At 42.1% G+C, this 20,041-nt stretch overlaps 1 protein-coding gene across 3 annotated transcripts in view; it reads left to right on the forward strand.

Moving 5' to 3' along the window:
- The first annotated feature begins 5,498 nt into the window (after positions 1-5,498).
- LOC147624292 (enhancer of mRNA-decapping protein 4-like) overlaps positions 5,499-20,041 on the forward strand; it is a 44,009-nt gene continuing 29,466 nt past the window's right edge. For 2 of the 3 annotated variants that reach the window (XM_086819262.1, XM_086819264.1), the window contains exons 1-8: positions 5,499-5,787; positions 9,989-10,888; positions 10,982-11,031; positions 11,149-11,305; positions 11,402-11,623; positions 11,945-12,073; positions 12,239-13,951; positions 14,065-14,424. In XM_086819262.1, the coding sequence (XP_086675388.1) occupies positions 10,034-10,888; positions 10,982-11,031; positions 11,149-11,305; positions 11,402-11,623; positions 11,945-12,073; positions 12,239-13,951; positions 14,065-14,424 (3,486 nt within the window). In that variant the 5' untranslated portion in view covers positions 5,499-5,787; positions 9,989-10,033. Of the gene's footprint in view, positions 5,788-5,948; positions 6,011-9,988; positions 10,889-10,981; positions 11,032-11,148; positions 11,306-11,401; positions 11,624-11,944; positions 12,074-12,238; positions 13,952-14,064; positions 14,425-20,041 lie in introns of all 3 variants that reach the window. The other variant, XM_086819263.1, reaches the window with a different exon arrangement.

The raw sequence follows: 20,041 nt of genomic DNA on the forward strand, positions 1-20,041 counted from the left end.
CTTATCCTTCTTAGAAAAAATTTATCCTAAAAATTAATCATTAAGCTGGCTCAACCATGCGAGTATGACATGTGCATCCTTTTTGCCATCATAATCCTTAAAAGTAAAAGCCTTTCTACTGATTTTGTGTCCCTTTCGAGACTCTTGAGCTTCGAGAGTAGCTCACACAGTCCTTTGGATAGGGTCCTTCTAAGAATCTAAAGAATCAGATTCGGAATATGCACGTCTTCGCTTCTTTTTGCAAGTAAATTTTTGTTCAAAATCTTCTCTTTGCCTCGTCTCATTCAACTAAGCTTAAAGTACGCTTACTTGATCTTGGATAGTAGGTGGTTGTGGATAGATTGCCATTATAGAAGAAACAAGTAAAACATTATGGAAATGTAAAAATAAAATAGAAAACGTAGGAAACTTATCTGACTCGTGTGTATTTTGAAAGAAGGCTTGATGAAGTGCTTGAAGTCAAAGATTTTTAAGTGAAAGCTTTATTATCAAAGCTTACTAAGCTTTGTTATAAAAGTAATCAGCAGCCTGCAATCCTGTGCATAAAGGGACAATTTCCACAAATAGCACATAGCGCAAATCGAATGGGAGGGAGAAGGAGTCGCCGTCGCTTTGAATTGAAGAGAAGGGAGAGAAGGAATAAAATAAAATTTTAGCTTTTTGATTCTTCAATTTCCTACAAGTATGAGAAAAAAAAGCAGATTAATTTCATGCTTGTAATTCACTCTTGAGCCCACCATAGACATCCATTATAGAAATCGGATATTTGCACTGGCTTAGCAATCCAAAAATTGGACCAAAGCCTCCTTCTCATGCCGGTTCCATCCGTACAAATAGATCAGGAAGAGGTTGAGAATCCATGAAAACCACTTTTTGATGAAGAGGGTAGTTTCTACAAATCCACTTGTGGTTTTTCACCTTCTTTCCTTGCCCGTTGATCTTCAATCACATCCAAGGGTGTACAAAATTCACATAACCATGTCTTCTTTTTCCCAAAGGTCTTTCACCTTTTGCCTTCTCAAACCAAAGGATAATAGATCCCTCAAGTACATGTACTCCTTATGCTGCAGGCTTCCTTTTTCTCATGTAAAAATTTAACAATAGAAGAAAAGCCTTCAAAAATTTGCTCCAAGCCAATAGCCTTTGAGTAAAAATCAATTTCTTGATTTTTCTTCAAGTCTCCATGACCCAAATTCAATACTTGAATTTGCCGTTACATGGAGATTATAATAATTTACAAATTGAATAATAGAAGAAATAAACCATCATCACCATAGCATAAAACAAAAGCATGAAAATCAAAGAACACAAGATTGGGTGCAATCTCCCCCCCGACATGTGTGACTCCACTCCCATATGCAGTATTTAAATCATATTCATAAATTTAGCCCTTGGAGCCATAAATAGCATAGCTTTTCCAAAATTGGGCTTTTATAAAATTGAACCATAGTCCAATGCTTTTTAAAGCATCTCATCAAAAAATAACCCTTGCCCAACATATGTACAATGGGCCTAACCATACAAAATCAAATATTTAGCACATATGTGCTCATCTATATAATCTCGTCCAATGTCCACCTTGGTTGTTCCGAACTCATAATCTATACTGAACATAGTCCACAATGTTAGATCACAATTACTTTGGAATCACTCACAAAAATAATTATAACAAATATAAATCATTCACTACCATGATTACACATGAACCATGCATGCATCACACATAATTAATTGGATTCACTCCCATGATAAAATATTCTAAAAAAACTCACTCCAGTGATACCTTCTCTCCTATCTCTATGTCCATCACTAATAGGACCACTTGATTGGGCTCCCTCCTCAGGTTGAGACAATGTGACAGTGGGCTCATCATCCTGTGCATGGGAAAGATAAGCCTTCATTACTACACACATCACTTCTTCTTTTTTGCAAGGTACTACACCCAATGTTTATAGAGGTAGCCTCTTCATCCCTTGATCTTCTTCTACCTATGCTTCTAGAACGTAATCTTTTTTGTAGGGTACTACGCTCAATGCTTCTCAAGGTAGCCTCTTCATCCCTCGACTTTCGTCTACCTATGGTTGTAGAATCCGACTTGTAGTTCATGGTTGCTTCTTTCATTCAAATCACAAGGAATATTAATAAACAAACCACTCACTTTAATTAATTAATGTCCATCATGAATGCCAACATAAGAAATATATCTTACTAGAAGAGCTAGCTCCTCTTGATTTTTTGGGCTCCATGGATGTGTCTCCACTGTGTGCAACACGGTCTATCCATAAAATGTTAGCTACATGGAAATTAGTATTAGTATCGTGCATGTTTTTTATGCATGCATATATATACACTAAAAAACAACTCTCTCGAATTGAATATATACATATATTTATATTAGTATCATGCATGTTTTTATGTATGCATATGTATAAATTTAAAAATAATTCACTCCAATTAAATCTTTACATATATATAAATATATATTTATCTATGTGTATTTATGTATACGTTTATTTATATATATGTGTGTGTGTGTGTATGTATGTGTATGCATGTGTGTGTGTGCGTGTGCAGGCGTGTGTGTGTGTGTGTTTGTAAAAATATACTTATCTATAGAAATCTTTATATCTTTATACATAATGTATATGTATATTTATATTTAAGTATATATTTATTTAGGTGTTTACGTAAGAGTGTTTGTGTTTTAATGTAGTATGTGTGTGTGTCTCTATGTAAAAATATATCTTTTATACAAATTGAAATCTTTATATCTTTTATGTATATAAATATATATTCATATTTATATTTATATGTGTTTTTATGTAAGTGTATGAGGGTGCTTGTGTATATAGGAGTGTGTTTTTTAATCTAAAAATATACTATACATGTGTGTTTTTGTTTATATCTAAAAATATACTATACATGTGTGTGTTTGTTGATCCAAAAATATACTATACATGTATATTCATATTTAGGTGTGTGTTTATTTATATGTTTATGTAAGTGTGTTTATGTGTTTATATATGTGTGTCTATGTACAAGTATATCTTTTATACATTTAGAAACATTTATATCTTTTATACATATAAATATATATACATATTTATATTTATGTGTGTGTGTGTGTGTGTGAGAGAGAGAGAGAGAGAGAGAGAGAGAGAGAGAGAGAGAGCATATGTTCACGTGTGTGTGTGTGTTCTCGTGCATGTGCGTGCGCGTGTGTGTGTACAGTAATGTGAAAGCCCTTGCTTTGGTGATCACCACCCAACCCATTTGCATATAGAAAACATACACAGATCCTCGGTGCTCCTTCGCATATAAAAGATGTGTGTAGAGAGAGAGAGAGAGAGAGAGAGAGAGAGAGAGAGAGAGAGAGAGAGAGAGAGAGAGAGAGAGAGAGAGAGAGAGAGAGAGAGAGAGAGAGAGAGAGAGAGAGAGAGAGAGGTTTTTTTTAAATTACACTTATTTACAACTATAAATACATGTGTATTTAAATGTACACACACACATATATACATGCATATATATTTATATACACACACACACACGCATATATATAAATACAAACACGCTATAAATACACACAAACACGCACACATATACACGTATATACATATACACACATAGAATATATATTTATGCAATATATAAATATATATATATGTATACACACACTTCTCTCTCTCTCTCTCTCTCTCTCTCTCTCTCTCTCTCTCTCACTTTTCCTTCTCTTTCTCCCTCGTGTTCATTTCCCTCAATCTCTCCCTCTATGGACATTACTTCATGAGCTCTCTTTATTCTTGATTAACTCACTCCCTCATGCTTTAGAATGAAGGATTGTAAGTTGTCAATACTTAGAGAAGTTCATTTATAAGCCTCTATATATTTTTGATAACTTTAATGCTATAATATCTGAAGAAGATGAGAAAGAAGATACTGCTTTTCTCACTTTACCAGCTTAGTTTGATGTTGATGTAATGAGCATTTCATCATTGATTCAACATTGACATTGAAGTATGCTATCATTCTTATGGAGAAAATACTATGGGGAGATAAAACTTTTATTAATTTGGAGAGTGCAAATTGGCCATCCTCATCGGGTACTACTGAGACCAAGAAGCCAACAATATCTTCTAAGGTTGTAGACTTGGATCCAAATAATATTCGTAATGTGAGAAAAGAATCGATGAAGTGTCACAGAGCATCATTCCTTTGATAATGGAGAATCAAAGAAGCAATGACTTGAAAACTTTCATTGCTAACATAACCAAGAAGGAACATGTGTGATAGAGATCCCAATGGGTGTATAATGGAAATATATTCTGTGAGTTTCCATTGACATGTGGGAGAGCAAAAACAACTAATGGTTTGGAGCAAAAGTATGATGGGTGAAGATAGATGTTTTGTCTTTAAAATGTCAACAAAAGGCTTTGCTTCAGGTGTGGATCTTGTAAACCGCATGCAAAGAAATAGAAACGGTGACTTGAATTGATCATGGGTTCAATTTGATCACATTCATAGAGCGTTGTTTCACCAGACAACAATGGCTTGTCATGTGTACAACCCAAGGTATGTAAAAGCTAACATATGCTTCCCTTAAATGGGTTTTGTTTAGGTGTACAAGTTGAAATTTTAATGCCATCCATATTGTGTACATGTTCGTATGATACGATAGTGTGCATAAGCTCATGACAATAGCAACATGTGAAATGAAGGAGAAAGAAACCACAAATCAAATTCTGTTTTGGGATCTCTTGAATACCACTATGAAGCAATGTGGCTTTGAAGATGAAGATTTTTATGGATTCATGGTAGACGAGGCATCAATAAACTGGAGAGCAGTAAGAGTAGTATACATTAGAGATCCTCACAAAGTTATGGAGGGGCGAGAAAGGTCTTGTCTTTTTTCATTTTGGAAGCAAAGTTTACAATAACACACAAAGAAGTACACGAAGAAAGATTTAGGACAAGAGGATTCAATCATGTTTGAAAAGTGGAGGACATGCTAGACAAAGGAGGAGGCCATTGTTCAAAGTCGATTAATAAGTTGTTGGAGAGAGAGAGAGAGAGAGAGAGAGAGAGAGAGAGAGAGAGAGAGAGAGAGAGAGAGAGAGAGAGAGACGTGTTCAAAACACCCAGAGCATTTATGAGACCAAAAAAGGTAGCTCAATATATCCATGATGAATACTAAATTGCGAAAAAGAAAAATCATACGAAGCTAGCTACTTATGCTAAAGTATCCACGTGATGATATTATATGATGACAATATGTGGTCATATAGTAACACCATCCTCCTCAAGAATAGTGTAAAGTAGCCATATCATCTCCCCTTAGTGATGGGAGCTGGCCATGTCGTCTCGAAGGAATCAGGTCAGGTCGAGGGACGAGGCCTAAGAGAGAGAGAGAGAGAGGGAGAGAGAGAGAGAGAGCTAATGAAAAGACCAGATATTCCATACCATCCTAGCTTTGTGATCCTCCAATAACCAAAAGATTTAGATTTTGAAGTGGTAGGAAATACCGCTAAGGCCTCCTTTTGGAAATGCAAATTAGGTCTCACGGAACAGGTGACCCATATATATATATATATATATATACATATACACACACACACACATATATATATATATATATACATGTTGATCCTCGCCTTTTTTTTTGTGGACTCCATTTCCAATTCAGGGAAAGTTGGGTTTGCTGATCGCGATTATGCTCCACTGTAGAGTCCGATCGGAAAGCTTCTACAGAAATTGTTGAAGCTGCGACGCGTGTTGTTCCGCCTTTTCCTGGTACACCTCGCATCTTGGACCTTTTCTTTTTTCGAAGCTTACTTGGAGGCTGTAGCGAGTTTTGAATCTAGAGCAGTGAAATTAGGCAGATTAGTGTTGTAATGATGCCTCTAGTGGGCACCTTAACAAGCCTGACATGGCCTCTCTTGTATCATAACAAGCGTAACATGTGTCCTAACGCGGGTTAAACACGGGTAGCAAAACTTGTGGCAATTATATGAAGGTAACATACATAACCTCTATTGGTCTTTTTGAATCAGCATGAAATCCTGAAATGGGTAACATAACTAACACATAACCTAGTCGAATCAAGGTGACTTGTTGGTGGAACATACCATGTCTATGGCAGCACAACCCTATTGCAACACATCATAGCTGAACTTAGGGTCTTTACATGTTGGACTTATAAACCTAATATGGTACCTTGTTAAAGCTATGGCAATACTTCTTAACTATGGTAACTCATCAGAACCGACCTGGACTTATGGTGTTCAAAGACTGTTATGGTAACCAATCATAGCTAGGGAACACATCACAAGTATGGTAATTCATGATAGTTTACCATAACCATGTCAACAGATCATAACTGTTTAACATAGGTTAGCTACCATAACCATGGCAACGCATGATAACTATACAGGCATAGCACATCAAGATGGACTGAGATTGTTACAGAATAGCGGCTGTCATCAGTCTTGGTTGCTGCTAGCTTATGGACAAGGGGATCTCTCCTGTCCAAACCTTCCACCAACCTCGGTGGCGACCTCATTTGTATCAGCTGCCCGTATCATATAGTTCTCTATCAAGGTAGTGCATCATAGTTAGAATCAAGGTTTTACTTAGGTGCTTCGTAGAGTTTAGTTTATTGCATCTATGCAAAGGGAAAAATTTTGCAAACCCTCCCCCCCCTAGCCCAGCACATGTCGTAGGTGCATGAGCTTTTGGAGAAAAGGTCTTATTTCCTTATTGTCCTTGCATAGTTCTTTTTTATTTCTATACAATTTTCTTAGTGTAGAAGGACAGCACCTACAAGATGTGCATGGACTACCGCTCCTTGAATAAGATTACCTATAAGGCAATATTGGTTTTCGATTTCGAGGATTGGAGTTTTTTGAGAGTTTTTCTTATCCTACCCTCACCCTCACCCTCACCCACCCCCTCCACCTTAACACCCTTACATCATCTGGATGGCTTGGCTTATTTCAGCTGTATCAACTTGACATAAGATGATTTTTTGAATGACTTTTTGACTTTTAAGACGATTTTTGAATGCTTTCAGAATTTTCGTTAGATGGCAACTCTAATTTTGCAAGTACAAACAGGTTGCCCATCAGAAGGGGCAGCAACAGCAAGGTACAGGTACTAGGGACAGAGCCCCCAGGAGCTTCAGCAGCAACAAGTCGTACAAAGGATGATGTCAGCAGCAGCAAGTCAGGGTGGTACAGCACAACAAGACAGAAAATGCAGAAGTATGACTAGTAGTATGGATGGAGTACTCTTGCTACAGGGGACGTACGGAAGGCTGGCTGAATGCTTGAAGCTAGGCGGGCTTATATGGAGGTTGGCAATCTTCAAAAAAAGGAAAAGTGTCCATTTTGGTAAATCTTCCACAGACTCTCACACATAGGCATATGTGGGTGAGCAAAGCCCCCACAAGTGGCCAAAAATTCCATAAACATGGCCAAATACCCAAATGTGTCCAATGCCCATAAGCATGTCCAAATTGAAGCCCACGTTGAAACCTTGCCCTTTCTCGTGCCCTAGGTGCCCAAAGAGTAAAACTCCAGCCCAACATATGTGAGACCCAATCCTCACGGGATGTCGGATGTCCAATCTTATAAAAAGTCCACTCTTTTAAAAGTGAATGTGAATGCCTTTAAAAATGAGGGCGTCCAACTAATAACTCCATAATTGAGTGTGAACCACCATAAAAGAGCATGTTTCCATACCAAATCCTTTCCAAGACTTCGGGTGCTTGCCGAGCATGCTTCCTACGTGCAAAACCAAGCATCTAAAGTGCAGTAGTTATTATCTAGTGTCGTGTCTTGGGCACCTAATCCCCCATTTGTTCATTCACCATTATTTGGGCGTTCTAGTGTCCAGCATAGCCCTTTCACATTGGAAAATGTTCAAGCTGACGATTTCCAATTCTTGTTTAATGATGGGCTAAAGTCCCGCTTCAAACTTTCTCTTTTGCTCTTCAATGTTATGTGCATAAAGGCGTATGATTGGTGAAGCAAACATTTGCTAATGTATGGTAAAACGGCGTATGAAATTGGCCTATCATTCTTGCTCTTTTTTTAAAAATAAAAATTTTGAGAGTTTTTTGTTGAAAGTGACACCGTGGCTGGTCTGCACTCTATAGGTACTAGGCTCGGGCTGTAAAGAACATGGGCCTCAAGTTTGGTAGTGGGCACTATTAGCTAGCTTTTGATGGACCCAAGGCCAATCTAGACGTCATCTTTGCTAGTCCGTAGCTAGCTAACCACTTTGGATTAGGTGGAGAGACTAAGGGAGCTTGCCAATCGTGTGGGATGGCAGAGTTGATCTCAAGGCTCAAGTGTGTGAGATCTCCCAAGATCTCTTAAACATAGGACAAGCATGATTAGTACCAAATCAAAGGGGTGCAAGCTAGCTCACCTCCCGACTGCAGGTCTAAATCCATAGACCACCCTCGAGTCCAAGGGCTAAGGCTTGCATGGACCGTATCCCAGGCCTAGGCACATGCCTTCTTTCATCCGGATTCCGACCACACCTACGGAATGCAATAGTCCATTCAATAGGATAATCCCACTTATATAGCCTCATGTAGACTTAGGGTTTGGGTAACACAAGGCAGTTAGGGTTTTGCACAAGCAACTAGCTATGGGAAGTGGTCTTTAGAGAGAGAGAGAGAGGGAATGAGAATGTAACAATGCTCTAGAGAGATGATTGCACGACTTAATGTGAATTGATTAGATGTGATATGAAGTACATCAAGTACATGCTTTTATAGGTTGGAAACCTTATCTTTTGACTCACACGAATCCCGTGAAGGTGGAGGTGCTTGAGAAGACCTTCAATAGCCATGGTGATTTGGGCTTTAAATTGCAACATGTGATACAAAAGAACACAGTGTGCCAACATTCAAAATCTCTTGTCGAGCTTGATATAAGAGGTTGATCACACATGTATGTGCCTACATCAATCTACCCAAAGACAGAACCCCCTGGCTGTAAGTAGGGTATGATACGGAAACCAGGCCTTTTATAACATTAAGGCATTACAAAATGGAAAACACTCATAGAGATTATTTAATTAAGTTTTTCGGGGACATCCCGGGCAGAGCACTCTCGACCCACACATAAAAAGAGAAAATGGAGATAATTTTGGAAGTTTAACTTCTTCTTGGGCATATGTCAATGAAGAACGGTCTCTTCCAGCACCTTCCATGGCAGTGTGGGATCTTCAATTTGATGTAGGAGGCTTCAAATCCCCAAATTTTGGATATTCTTGAAGCCTTAATTTGATGCAGAGGACTTGTTTTTTGCGAAAGCCCCAAATTTTAAAAAATGCAGAAGCTTTTATTTTGCCAATCTTGCCTTAATTTCTGCAAATCTCCAAAATGCTTTAGCTGTAACAGCATGAATAAGATGTTTTTCACCTTATTTTGAAAACCCCTAATTTTTTTGTTGACATGTGCTAGCGTGTGGGTAGACCAGATGGGCTGACGATGATGAGCTGAGGTAGTGGCTGCTGGAGAGGAGAGGCCTCAGGGTGGTGCTTTGGTTGCTGTAGGTGGCTCTGTTAGCAGGCAGCAAATGGCTGAAGCGGGGGCGATTCTGTGTGCACCAGCTTAGTGGGTAGCTCCTAGAGGATGGCGTGTCGGGCAGATATGTGTGTAGAAGGTGTTACTGATATTGAGGCTCAGACAACGGAGGTGGTTGTTGGGATACGCTGAGATAATTAACGCCAAGCCTCAGAAGATAGCAATGGCATCAGGATTGACCTATGCTCTGATGCCAATTGTAGGCTTAGGGTTAGGGTTACACAGGTGCACCTAAGGTGGAAGGAAGATATCCAGTGTGTGTGTGTGAGAGAGAGAGAGAGAGAGAGAGAGAGAGAGAGAGAGAGAGAGAGAGTTTTAGCAGGTCATGGGATGCTTTTTGCAAGTGATTGGTTGGAAACAGGCTAATTTTTATTGTTATTGGTGTATTTTCAGTTTCAATCAGACAAGTAGTAGGCTTGAAGTGAAATACACTCACTCATGGGCACAGCAGGACCTCCAGGAAATTTTGACATTCATAATTTTTTCAAGAACCCACCACCACCTGGTTATAATCCGCCACCAGGCCCATATCCACCTCCAGGCCATCCTTTCCATAACTTCCCCCCCAATGGTTTTCCTCCGTCCAATTCGTATGGTCCCTCCACAAGCTCTTATTCTAATCTAGCTGCTTCGTATCCTTTTGGATCTCAGGGTTCCATGTATAATCAGTATCCTTATCCTCAGGACCAAGGACTGCGGGCCCCTCCCTATCCAGCTCCTGGTTTTGGTCAGCCTGGTTTTTCACCTTCAATACCGCCACCTTTACCCATGTCTGTTTCACACCAGAGTATGTTGCAGATAAGCTCACCAAGTCCTTCTAGCCCTGCTCTGGATAGTGCACGCTTGATGGCGCTTCTGACCAACCAAACCTCGGGTGGCTTGCCTGTCCCAACCTCTCTTGAACTCCCCCCCACAGATTCTCACACTTCTGATACATATTCTGAGGTGTCCCGTCCTCCTGCGGCGGTTGCCCCTGCTGTACCGTCAGCTCCTCCTGTCAGCCTTGCTCCTCCGTCTGCTTCTGGGAGGCTTGCTAGTAGTAAGCTTCCAAGGGGTCGATACCTCAAGGGTGAGCATATTGTATATGATATTGATATTCGATTGCCTGGGGAGGCACAGCCTCAACTAGAGGCTTCTCCTATCACAAAGTATGTTTCGGATCCCCAGTTACTTGTTGGCAGGCAGATAGCTGTAAATAGAAGCTATATATGCTATGGGCTGCGCCCAAATCGGCACATTCGGATTCTGAACATCAACACGGCTTTACGATATCTGCTCCGGGGCCACTCAGAGGTGTGTAGATTTAATGCTTTTTTAAGGTCAAATTTGTCTAAAAATACTTGTCAACGTTTTAACAACATGGATGATTTGATTCTTCATATGCAGAGGGTAACCGATATGGCCTTTTTTGCAGAAGATGTGCACCTTCTAGCAAGGTATGTTTATGTGCTGTTATGCTTTTATTCCATCATTATCTTCAGATCTTATTATGAACCTTCATGTGATGCTGAATCTGTGTTTAACCTTTGAATGATTAAACTTTATGCCAACAGTGCAAGTTCAGATGGAAGAGTTTTTGTTCGTAGAATAGTTGAAGGCCCTGGTGAAGATGACAAAGTGCAAATAACAGATCAAATCTTGCTGGCAATCCAGTTCACTGGGAATTGGGAATTCGTCCATCCTCATGTCTGCTGGCATACTCATATGGAGGTGCTTCTGCTGTCCATCCATTTAGAGCTTATATAGACAGTGTATACCATCTACCTGCTTTATTGCTATGCCTTAATTGGGTTTTTCTTTTTTCAGGACCTTCTGGTTGTTGGAATGAGCAAGTATGTTTTAACCATAGACATTAAAAAAGTCCGGCAGAGCGCTGCTCCCGGTGGCTTTACGGCAGAAGAACCAGTGCTTTGTCCTGTGGATAACCCGATCGAAGGGGTCTATTGTGTGGGTGGGCATGATGGTGAAGTCACAGATCTTTCGTCAAGTCAGTGGACTAGGTTGGTGTCAGCTTCAAAAGATGGAATGGTAATGTAAACTGTTACCTTCTTGATGTCATCAAATTTTGCATTTTGCTCAGTTCCTCTCTCTCTCTCTCTCTCTCTCTTTTTCTCTTACGCACATGCACGCATGCAAAGCACGTGTGCTTGCTGGCACGAATGCACACAGTTTCAAAACTTAAAGAAGCTTTTACGTGGAATTGGTGGTAGGGATGCAGTAGGGTGTTGGGTATGTGGCCATCGATGGATTCAACCAATGTGCAACATTTTGAATTGGCTGAGGAAGAGCAAAGAAAGAATTCATAGCATTTCTAATTTTTGCTCATTGGCTCTCTTTGATTCTTTCTAGATACGGCTTTGGCGAGAGCAAGATAGGCTGCCATTTTGCACTCTTTCACCCCATGATGGACTACCAGTTGGTGCAGTTGGATTACTTTCAGCTCCTCACCGTGCTGATCATATTGTTCTCCTTACTGCGGTATTGTATTTGCTTGCTTTTGTGTTCCAAGATAGCTCAGGTTGAAGCTAGAATGGTGATGTTGAAAGGACTTGCAATTATTGATGGAACGCTTAGTGATTCAAATGCATTCTCCTTGAGGACAGTATGGGTGTAAATTGTCTTTTGTTTTTGTATTTTGCCCAGGGTCCATTGAATCGAGAGCTTAAACTGTGGGTGCCTGCCATTGGAGAAGGATGGTTTCCTCTGTCAGGTTCATTAAAGTGGAAGTGCATCCAGACGCTCGAGTTGAAGAGCTCTTCTGGAGGGGAACCTGATGATGCATTTTTCAATCAAGTGCTTGTGGTGCCCAGCGCTTGTGTGATTTTGTTGCCTAATGCAAAGAGAAATGCTCTGTATGTGGTTCATGTGGATTTTGGCTCAAATCCTTCCACTACTCATCTGGATTATCTGGCAGAATTCTCAGTAACAATGCCTATTTTAAGTCTTACTGCCACAAGTGAGAATGTTTTTGATGGTGATGGTATCGTGCAAGTGTATTGTGTCCAAACGCAGGCTATACAGCAGTATTCACTTGATTTGTCACTGTGTGTGCCACCGATAGAACCTTCCACTTTCACTGTTGAAAAGGACCTGAAGGGGTTAGTTGGGAATAGTACCATGGACATGGAAGCTTCTTCTACTGCGCTTGAAGTAAGTGCCATGTTAAGAGCCAAGTCCCCAGGCCCTATTTCTGGTGTCTCTTTAACTGATAAACCTCTTGGAGGGGGTCAGTTGCCATCTATTAGTCTGGAACCAACTTCTATGCTTGATGCAAGAGTCGGCATTGGATCTTCCAAAAAAGAGATGAAAGAAATTCCTACAAAGGAACTGTCACCTAATGTTTCTCGAATTGTAGCTCCGACTCCTCATGTTGGAGCAGTCGCACTGAGTCCAAGAAGTTCACCTCTTGCCAAGGCAGTTCTGAAAAGTTCAACAGCGAACAACTCTCCAAGAGAACAGGTAGAGTACGTTCGCATATTCGAGCAGTCTGGAGAAAGCAAAAATGATTCAGATGTAGTTGTTCAGGATTCTTATCCTTTGTCTCCCAGGATAACTTCCAACGAGATTATGAGGATAAGTGAGGACAGGGATTGGCAGGTTATCTCAACCACTGCTGCATCATCTGTTATGTCAGAGCAGCATAGTGGTGCAGGCTCAATGCATCTGATAACACCTTCAGAGCTTATGTCCATGGTGGCAAGGTCAAAAGGGGAAGTTGATGGAGGGTCGACCGTTTCTTCTCCTCGGGGGGCTGGTGGCATGTCAAAGGAGCTGAGTAAACCAGAATCAAGGCTGGAAGATTACATGGAAAAGGCTGACCTGGAAGTCTTAACAGTCGAAACAAAAGAAGTTACTGATAGCACTGTCCTATATCCAGAGAAACAAAAGAACAGTCTTCTTGTCTCAGATTCTAGGAAGAGAGATCAGACTAATGCACCATCCGAGTATGCTTGCATGGATACTGTCAAAGAGGAGGGGGATATGGTGGAGGAGCTACATTTTGAGCATGCAAGTCGTGAAGAAGCTCAACAAGGTATCACTGGTGAAGTTGCGGAGGAACGTTTGTCCAGTGTTCCCATAGTAGATGAGCTATGTGAGCAGCTTAAAGAAGTTGCTGTCAAGGTAGATGATTCATCAGCACAACCAGTGACTTCACAGACCCGAAAAAAGAAAAATAAAAACAAAACTGATGTCAACATACCAATGGTAATGACACTACCATCTGCACAAATGCCTGGATCTTCAACATCTATTATAGGTACTTTGGAGCAAGATTCGAGCAATGGCTTGTGGAGTAGTGTACCATCATCTACACTAGCTGCACAGATCAATGCAATGCAGGAGTCTTTGAACCAGGTATCTGTCTATGATTGGAGACAGCGAGTTGAGAAGGTGTTTATACCTGTAAGTGCAATTAATTAGTCTGTTTAATTCTGCAACTGATACTCTAGACTGTTGGTGCATTGCAGCTAGTAACCATGCAGGGGGAATTTCAAAAGCAGATGGGAGCAATTTTGGCAGTGCCTGTTGCCAAAGAAGTAAAGCGAATGGAGGTTGCTCTTGGCCAGCGTATGGAGAAAGTGCTTAAAGCACATGTGGATGCAATGGGGGCTCGCTTACAAGAAGATAATGCAAAGCGCGAGAAGTTAGAAAGAGATCGTGCCCAACAACTGACCTCAATGCTTTCAAACCTTCTAAACAAAGAATTGCCTACAGCCTTGGAAAGAACTGCAAAGAAAGAGTTGTCTTCCATAGGCTCTTATGTTTCTCGGCTGGTTACACCAAGCATTGAAAAAGCTATTTCCATTGCTGTGAACGAGTCTTTCCAGGTGTGTGATGTTTAAGTTTTCTTTAGCAATCTTGTGCTCTCTCTCTCTCTCTCTCTCTCTCTCTCTCGTATATGGGCTCCACCGATCCATGATGATTCACAGTTGTATCTAGACACATGCACACTTTTTCTTTTGTTTCTTTTCTTCCGATGACCGGAAGAACACAGTTGTATTATTATTATTATTTTTTTTGTCTCATAGGCCGACTTTGGCCTCTCGTAGACGTTAATATATCTTTCTCTCTCTCTCTCTCTCTCTCTCTCTCTCAGAGAAGGCCCTCAATTAAAGGCCGAAGAAGGTTTTTATCAGGTTGGCCAGGCTGGCCAACAGGGCCAGCCCAGGTCGGCTGGGGGGCCAGCGCTATGTAAAGCATGCGCGCAGCCCTGCATTCATCATCGATCAACTTCATCAACCCAGATTGGCAGCGGCTCTGCTTCACAGATTGATCATCAAGCCGCGGCGTTTCTACCCCACTGCAGTACATACAACATATATCATCAGCGCTCTACCTCCTGCGCAGCACACCACTGCAGCAGCCCGGATCAACGTGGCGACCTGCTCCCACAGCATCCAGCAGTTCAGCAGCTTGCCCCTGCCCCTGCTTCATCATCCAGCTGCGGCGCTCAGCCCCACAGCATACAGCATCGGGCATACATCCACAACATTCAGCAGTGCAGCACTCTGTCCCTGTTGCTACAGCCACAACAGTCTTGCGTTTTGCAGGCCCTGCTCAGCACCCTGCGTTCGCAGCCCTCTCCACCTCTCGGAGTGCCACCGCAGTTGCTGATGCGAGCCTTCGTCATCGACCATGCTCTTGCTCCGACTTCGTCTTTGCTGTGCGAAAACGGCATTTTGTCCAGCCCTAAAAAGGGGATTTTTCTGGATTTATTAGGTTTTATTATTGTTTTTTGTGACTTGCTGCTGGCCGACTGCCCTTTGCACTAGGCCGACCAGCAGCCCGCATACTATATATAGATTTGCCTCATCATTCAGCATCTTGTACCACTTCATAGACCACTCTGCATCCACCGACGCGAGCCTTCGACACCGACCACCTCACGGAGTGCCTTTGCCTCACATCGATGCGAGCCTTTGTCACCAACTGTGCTTCGGCTCTGACATCATCTTTGCTTTTACACCGGTCTTCTACTCAGAGTCACCTCTCATTAGAGGGCCTCTTGTACATATTTTCACTCACCATCATATATACACTCACTCACCCATTTCATGCTGTGTTGTTTTGCTGTGATCTCTTGGACATCTGGTCCTTTCGTCCTTTTGTCCATACACTTGTTTCATTGCCGATCTACTACTCAGAGTTGCTTCATTAGTATCTCATGTCAGAGGCCCTCTTGTACTGGATTACATTCACCATCATACATATACTCATTCATCCATTTCATGCTATGTTGATTTGCTCTGATCTCTCGCACATCTGGTTCTTTCGTCCTTTTGCCCTCACATGGTATCAGAGCTATCGTGAGCAAAGGGATTGAAAACCTTGAGAGCACACAGCATGGATCGACTACTCGCGATTTCGGAGGACCAACCTCTGACACCAGAAGTTGATTCTCCTTACTCAGATCAAGACCACACAGAGGATGGGACTTCTTACTCATTGGAGAGCCCCGTTCGAGGTCTTACATTGGGAGTCGACTAGCCTGTCGACACCTACTCACCTTCTACACCTTTGGCATCATGACATTCCTCTCCGAGCTTATCAGACTTCGCTTCCAGAGGGAGGTACATGCCTACAGCCAATACTGGACCCTGATATCCAACCTTATTTGGAGAGCCTTGATGTGTAGTCTAGCCGACAGCCTGGACTTTAGTTTGGGTCATTGTCTTAAGGGGGATAGGTACCAACATGGTCGTCCGGAGACCCATCGTCATCAACCTCGTCGGAGATTGTGTCAGGTCCGTATGTACCATTGAGTGCTTATGTGCCTAACACTACCCGGGTGTCCACCATCGCAGCACGGGTTGAGCATATGGTACCAGCTACTACGCTTGATCCCTAGAGACTATTGGTGTACAAGGAGAGAACATTGTTTTCTCTACTAGTTCACCTCCTATTTCTGCTCCTAATGTGTTTTGGAATACTGCACTAGCTCAAGCACAAAACCCTCCCATCCAACCCATGTTTCTTCCTGCTAGTGTTGGCATGCGCCATTCTCGGTCGCACCTCCATAGGGACCTGCGTATGGGTTTTACCCAACACAGGGATCTCTTGGCACTGTGCCTACCGGCACTGTGTCGCCACCCAGCATTCCGAGGTATCGGGTAGTTTACCAATCCATCACAGGCACTACACCAGTACCAGTTTATGTCCCTATCCAAGGATTTGTGCCTCAGCTAGGCATTCCACCTGCTCCAAGTGCCCACCCTTCTAGCCCATCTTATGGATTACCCTCGTGAGGTCCTACACCTATGCCGGGTATTAGTGGTTATTCTGGAGTGACACCTAACCCTCTACCCTACAGATATGGGTACCACCCATCTTGGATGCCACCATCTCCTTCCCTCCATGTATCTATGTCCATAAATGCTTTTACATAAAAGACTCGTTTCAATGGGTCTAATTACACCACTTGGGCTAACCTTATGGAATAGGTCTTCACTTCCCAAGGTTCTTGGAACCTGGTGAAGGGACTTGAACCAAAACCCCACCTGGTACAAATTGGCCTAGGCCTTCTCAGTGGCGGACCACTGGTCAGGTTGCTCAAGTTCCCCCCCCCCCCAAGCCAGTATCCTTTGCCACCCTAGAAGGCATGTCTGATTGGTCATCTCTTATACCTCATCCCAGCCCTTCAGCCAATGTTGCTCACGCCACATCTGAGTTAGAGTCTAGCCACTCTTCCGAAAGGAAGAAGAAACATCGGGCTAGACAAGATAGACCATAGTTGCATTCTGTACTGGTACGGATTGGTCCAGTCCGCACAGTACGTTCCGTACGGATCCGTATGTTCCGTACGGCATACAAAACAGTTGACATGGACTTTTTTTTTTTTTGGATCCCCAATGGGTTGCTTTCGCATAGCATAGGGTTCCGTACCTTTTTAAAATTTTTTTTTCTTGTGTTTTGGACCGCCGTCGCGTATCTCGTACTTGTCTTGTACGTTCACCGTACTGCTCGCTTTCAGAACCCATACCAACGTCGGTTGTCTGTTGTCATACCTGCTAAGGTGTGGTCTCTCTCTCTCTCTCTCTCTCTCTCTCTCTATCCCCCGTCTCTCTCTCTCTCTCTCTCTCTCTCTCTCTCTCTCCTTAGTACTCTTTCTCTCTCTCATGAATGATGACATAGATTCTCTCTCTCTCTCTCTCTCTCTCTCTCTCTCTCTCTCTCTCTCTCTCTCTCTTAACCCTTAATTAAACTAATCCTACCCTTATTTATAACATAGAATAATCATACCCCCAATTTAAGAAATTCCAATTTTCAAGAATTCTCTCTATTTTCAATCATTCCCTAAGCCCTCTAATTTCAAAAATTCCCTCTATTAATTATATATTTTTAATTTTTTTTTCGATCATTCCCTGTATTTTTAAAAATTCAGCGCCTTGAACAATCCCTAATTTAATCCCCAAATTTTTAATGTATTTTTTTTCAATCTTCATTCCCAAATTTCTCTATTTTTAAAAATTCAGCTGCTAATGTGGCTTTTAATATTGATTTTTGTAAATTGCAACTTGTCCAAGATGCCAAAGGCACCAAATCCTTACACTTTTGTGATGCGAAAGGCATCAAGAGGGAGCTCTCTACTCCTTATGATCCTCCACAAAACGGGACAGCAGAGAGGATGAACAGGACCATTCAGGAGAAGGTCCGTTCTATGTTGTCACATGCTGCATTACCTCATGGTTTTTGGGTTGAAGCTGTTATGACAGCCGTTCACCTTATAAACAGGTCACCTAACACGAGGCTTGGTGGGAAAGTGCGAGAGGAAGTATGGACAGGGAAGCCTCCGTCATACAAGCACTTGAGAGTGTTTGGTTGCGTTGCGTACGTGCACATACGCAGGGAAATGCGCAGCAAACTTGATCCTAAGTCTCACAAATACATATTCCTAGGATATGGTGACAAAGGTGAAATGGGGTATAGACTTTGGGATCCCGTGAATAGAAAGATTATACGCAGCAATGATGTCATTTTTGATGAAACATGCATGTATAAGGAGCCTGCAAGGCAATAGGAGCCTGGCAGAGTCATCTTTGATGATGATGGACATCATGGACAACAACCAAGGGCTGTAAATCAGCCATTACAGCAGCAAAACCAGCCCTTAAATGATGCTGAAAATGGTCCAAATGGACAGCCAGACATGGCAGAAGATATCCCTATGGATATACCACAGTTAGAGGAGATACCGGGCATGATTTTTTAGCCTTATGGCATGGAACAGGAGCCACCAATAGGTGATATGCAGGCTGGACAGCAACCTGCAAATGATGGTCATTGGGTACGGAGGTCCACAAGACCCTCCAGAGCCCCTGACAGGTTTGTTCCAGGGGTTGACTACTTGATGCTTACTGACTGTGGGGAGCCCTCATGTTATAAGGAGGCTTTACAGAGGGCAGACAAGGCTCTTTGGGAGCGTGCCATGAAGTCAGAGACAAAAATGGAACATGGAAGTTGGTGCATTTGCCTGCAGGCAAGAAGGTTTTGCCTTGCAAGTGGGTTTACAGGCTCAAAGTTGCACCAGATGCAAAGCCAAGATACAAAGCCAGGCTAGTGGCTAAGGGCTTCAAGCAGGAATATGGTGTGGACTTTGATGAGATCTTCTCTCCAGTGGTCAAAATGACCACACTTAGAGCTGTGTTAGCTTTGGTTGCACATGATGATCTGGACTTGATTCAGATGGATGTGAAGACTGCTTTTCTTCACGGTGATCTCCATGAGGAGATATATATGCAACAACCAGAGGGTTATGCAGTGAGTGGAAAGGAGAAGCTTGTATGCAAGCTGAAAAAGAGTCTTTATGGGCTCAAACAGGCACCAAGGGAATGGTATCATAAATTTGATACATTCATGAAATCCCAGAAATTCAGGAGAAGTGACATAGATCACTGCTTATACACCAAGAAAGCTTTGGATGGCAGTCTATTGATCCTCATCTTGTATGTTGATGATATGTTGATTGCCGGGAAATCTCGTAAGGAGATGGATGCCTTGAAGCAGAGGCTGCATCAAACCTTTGATATGTTGATGATATGTTGATTGCCGGGAAATCTCGTAAGGAGATGGATGCCTTGAAGCAGAGGCTGCATCAAACCTTTGATATGAAGGATTTGGGTGATGCAAATCACATTTTGGGTATGCGGATACTTCGGGACAGAAATCAGCATGTGTTGTATTTGTCTCAGAAGGAATACATTGGCAAAGTCTTGCAGAGGTTCAATATGGACGGGGGGAAGAAGACTAGTACTCCTTTGCCTCCATATGTGAAACTCAGTGCTATGGACAGCCCACAGTCAGATAGAGATAGGGCTGATATGGCCAAGATTCCGTATGCTTCAGCTTGTGGCAGTCTCATGTATGCCATGGTTGCTACTAGGCTGGACATTGCATTTGCAGTGGGAGTGGTTTCTAGATACATGGCCAACCCTGGCAAGAAGCATT

This window comes from Cibotium barometz, chromosome 25 (assembly GCF_041138505.1).
Source record: "Cibotium barometz isolate CiBa-2024 chromosome 25, ASM4113850v1, whole genome shotgun sequence".
NCBI classification, from domain to species: domain Eukaryota; kingdom Viridiplantae; phylum Streptophyta; class Polypodiopsida; order Cyatheales; family Cibotiaceae; genus Cibotium; species Cibotium barometz.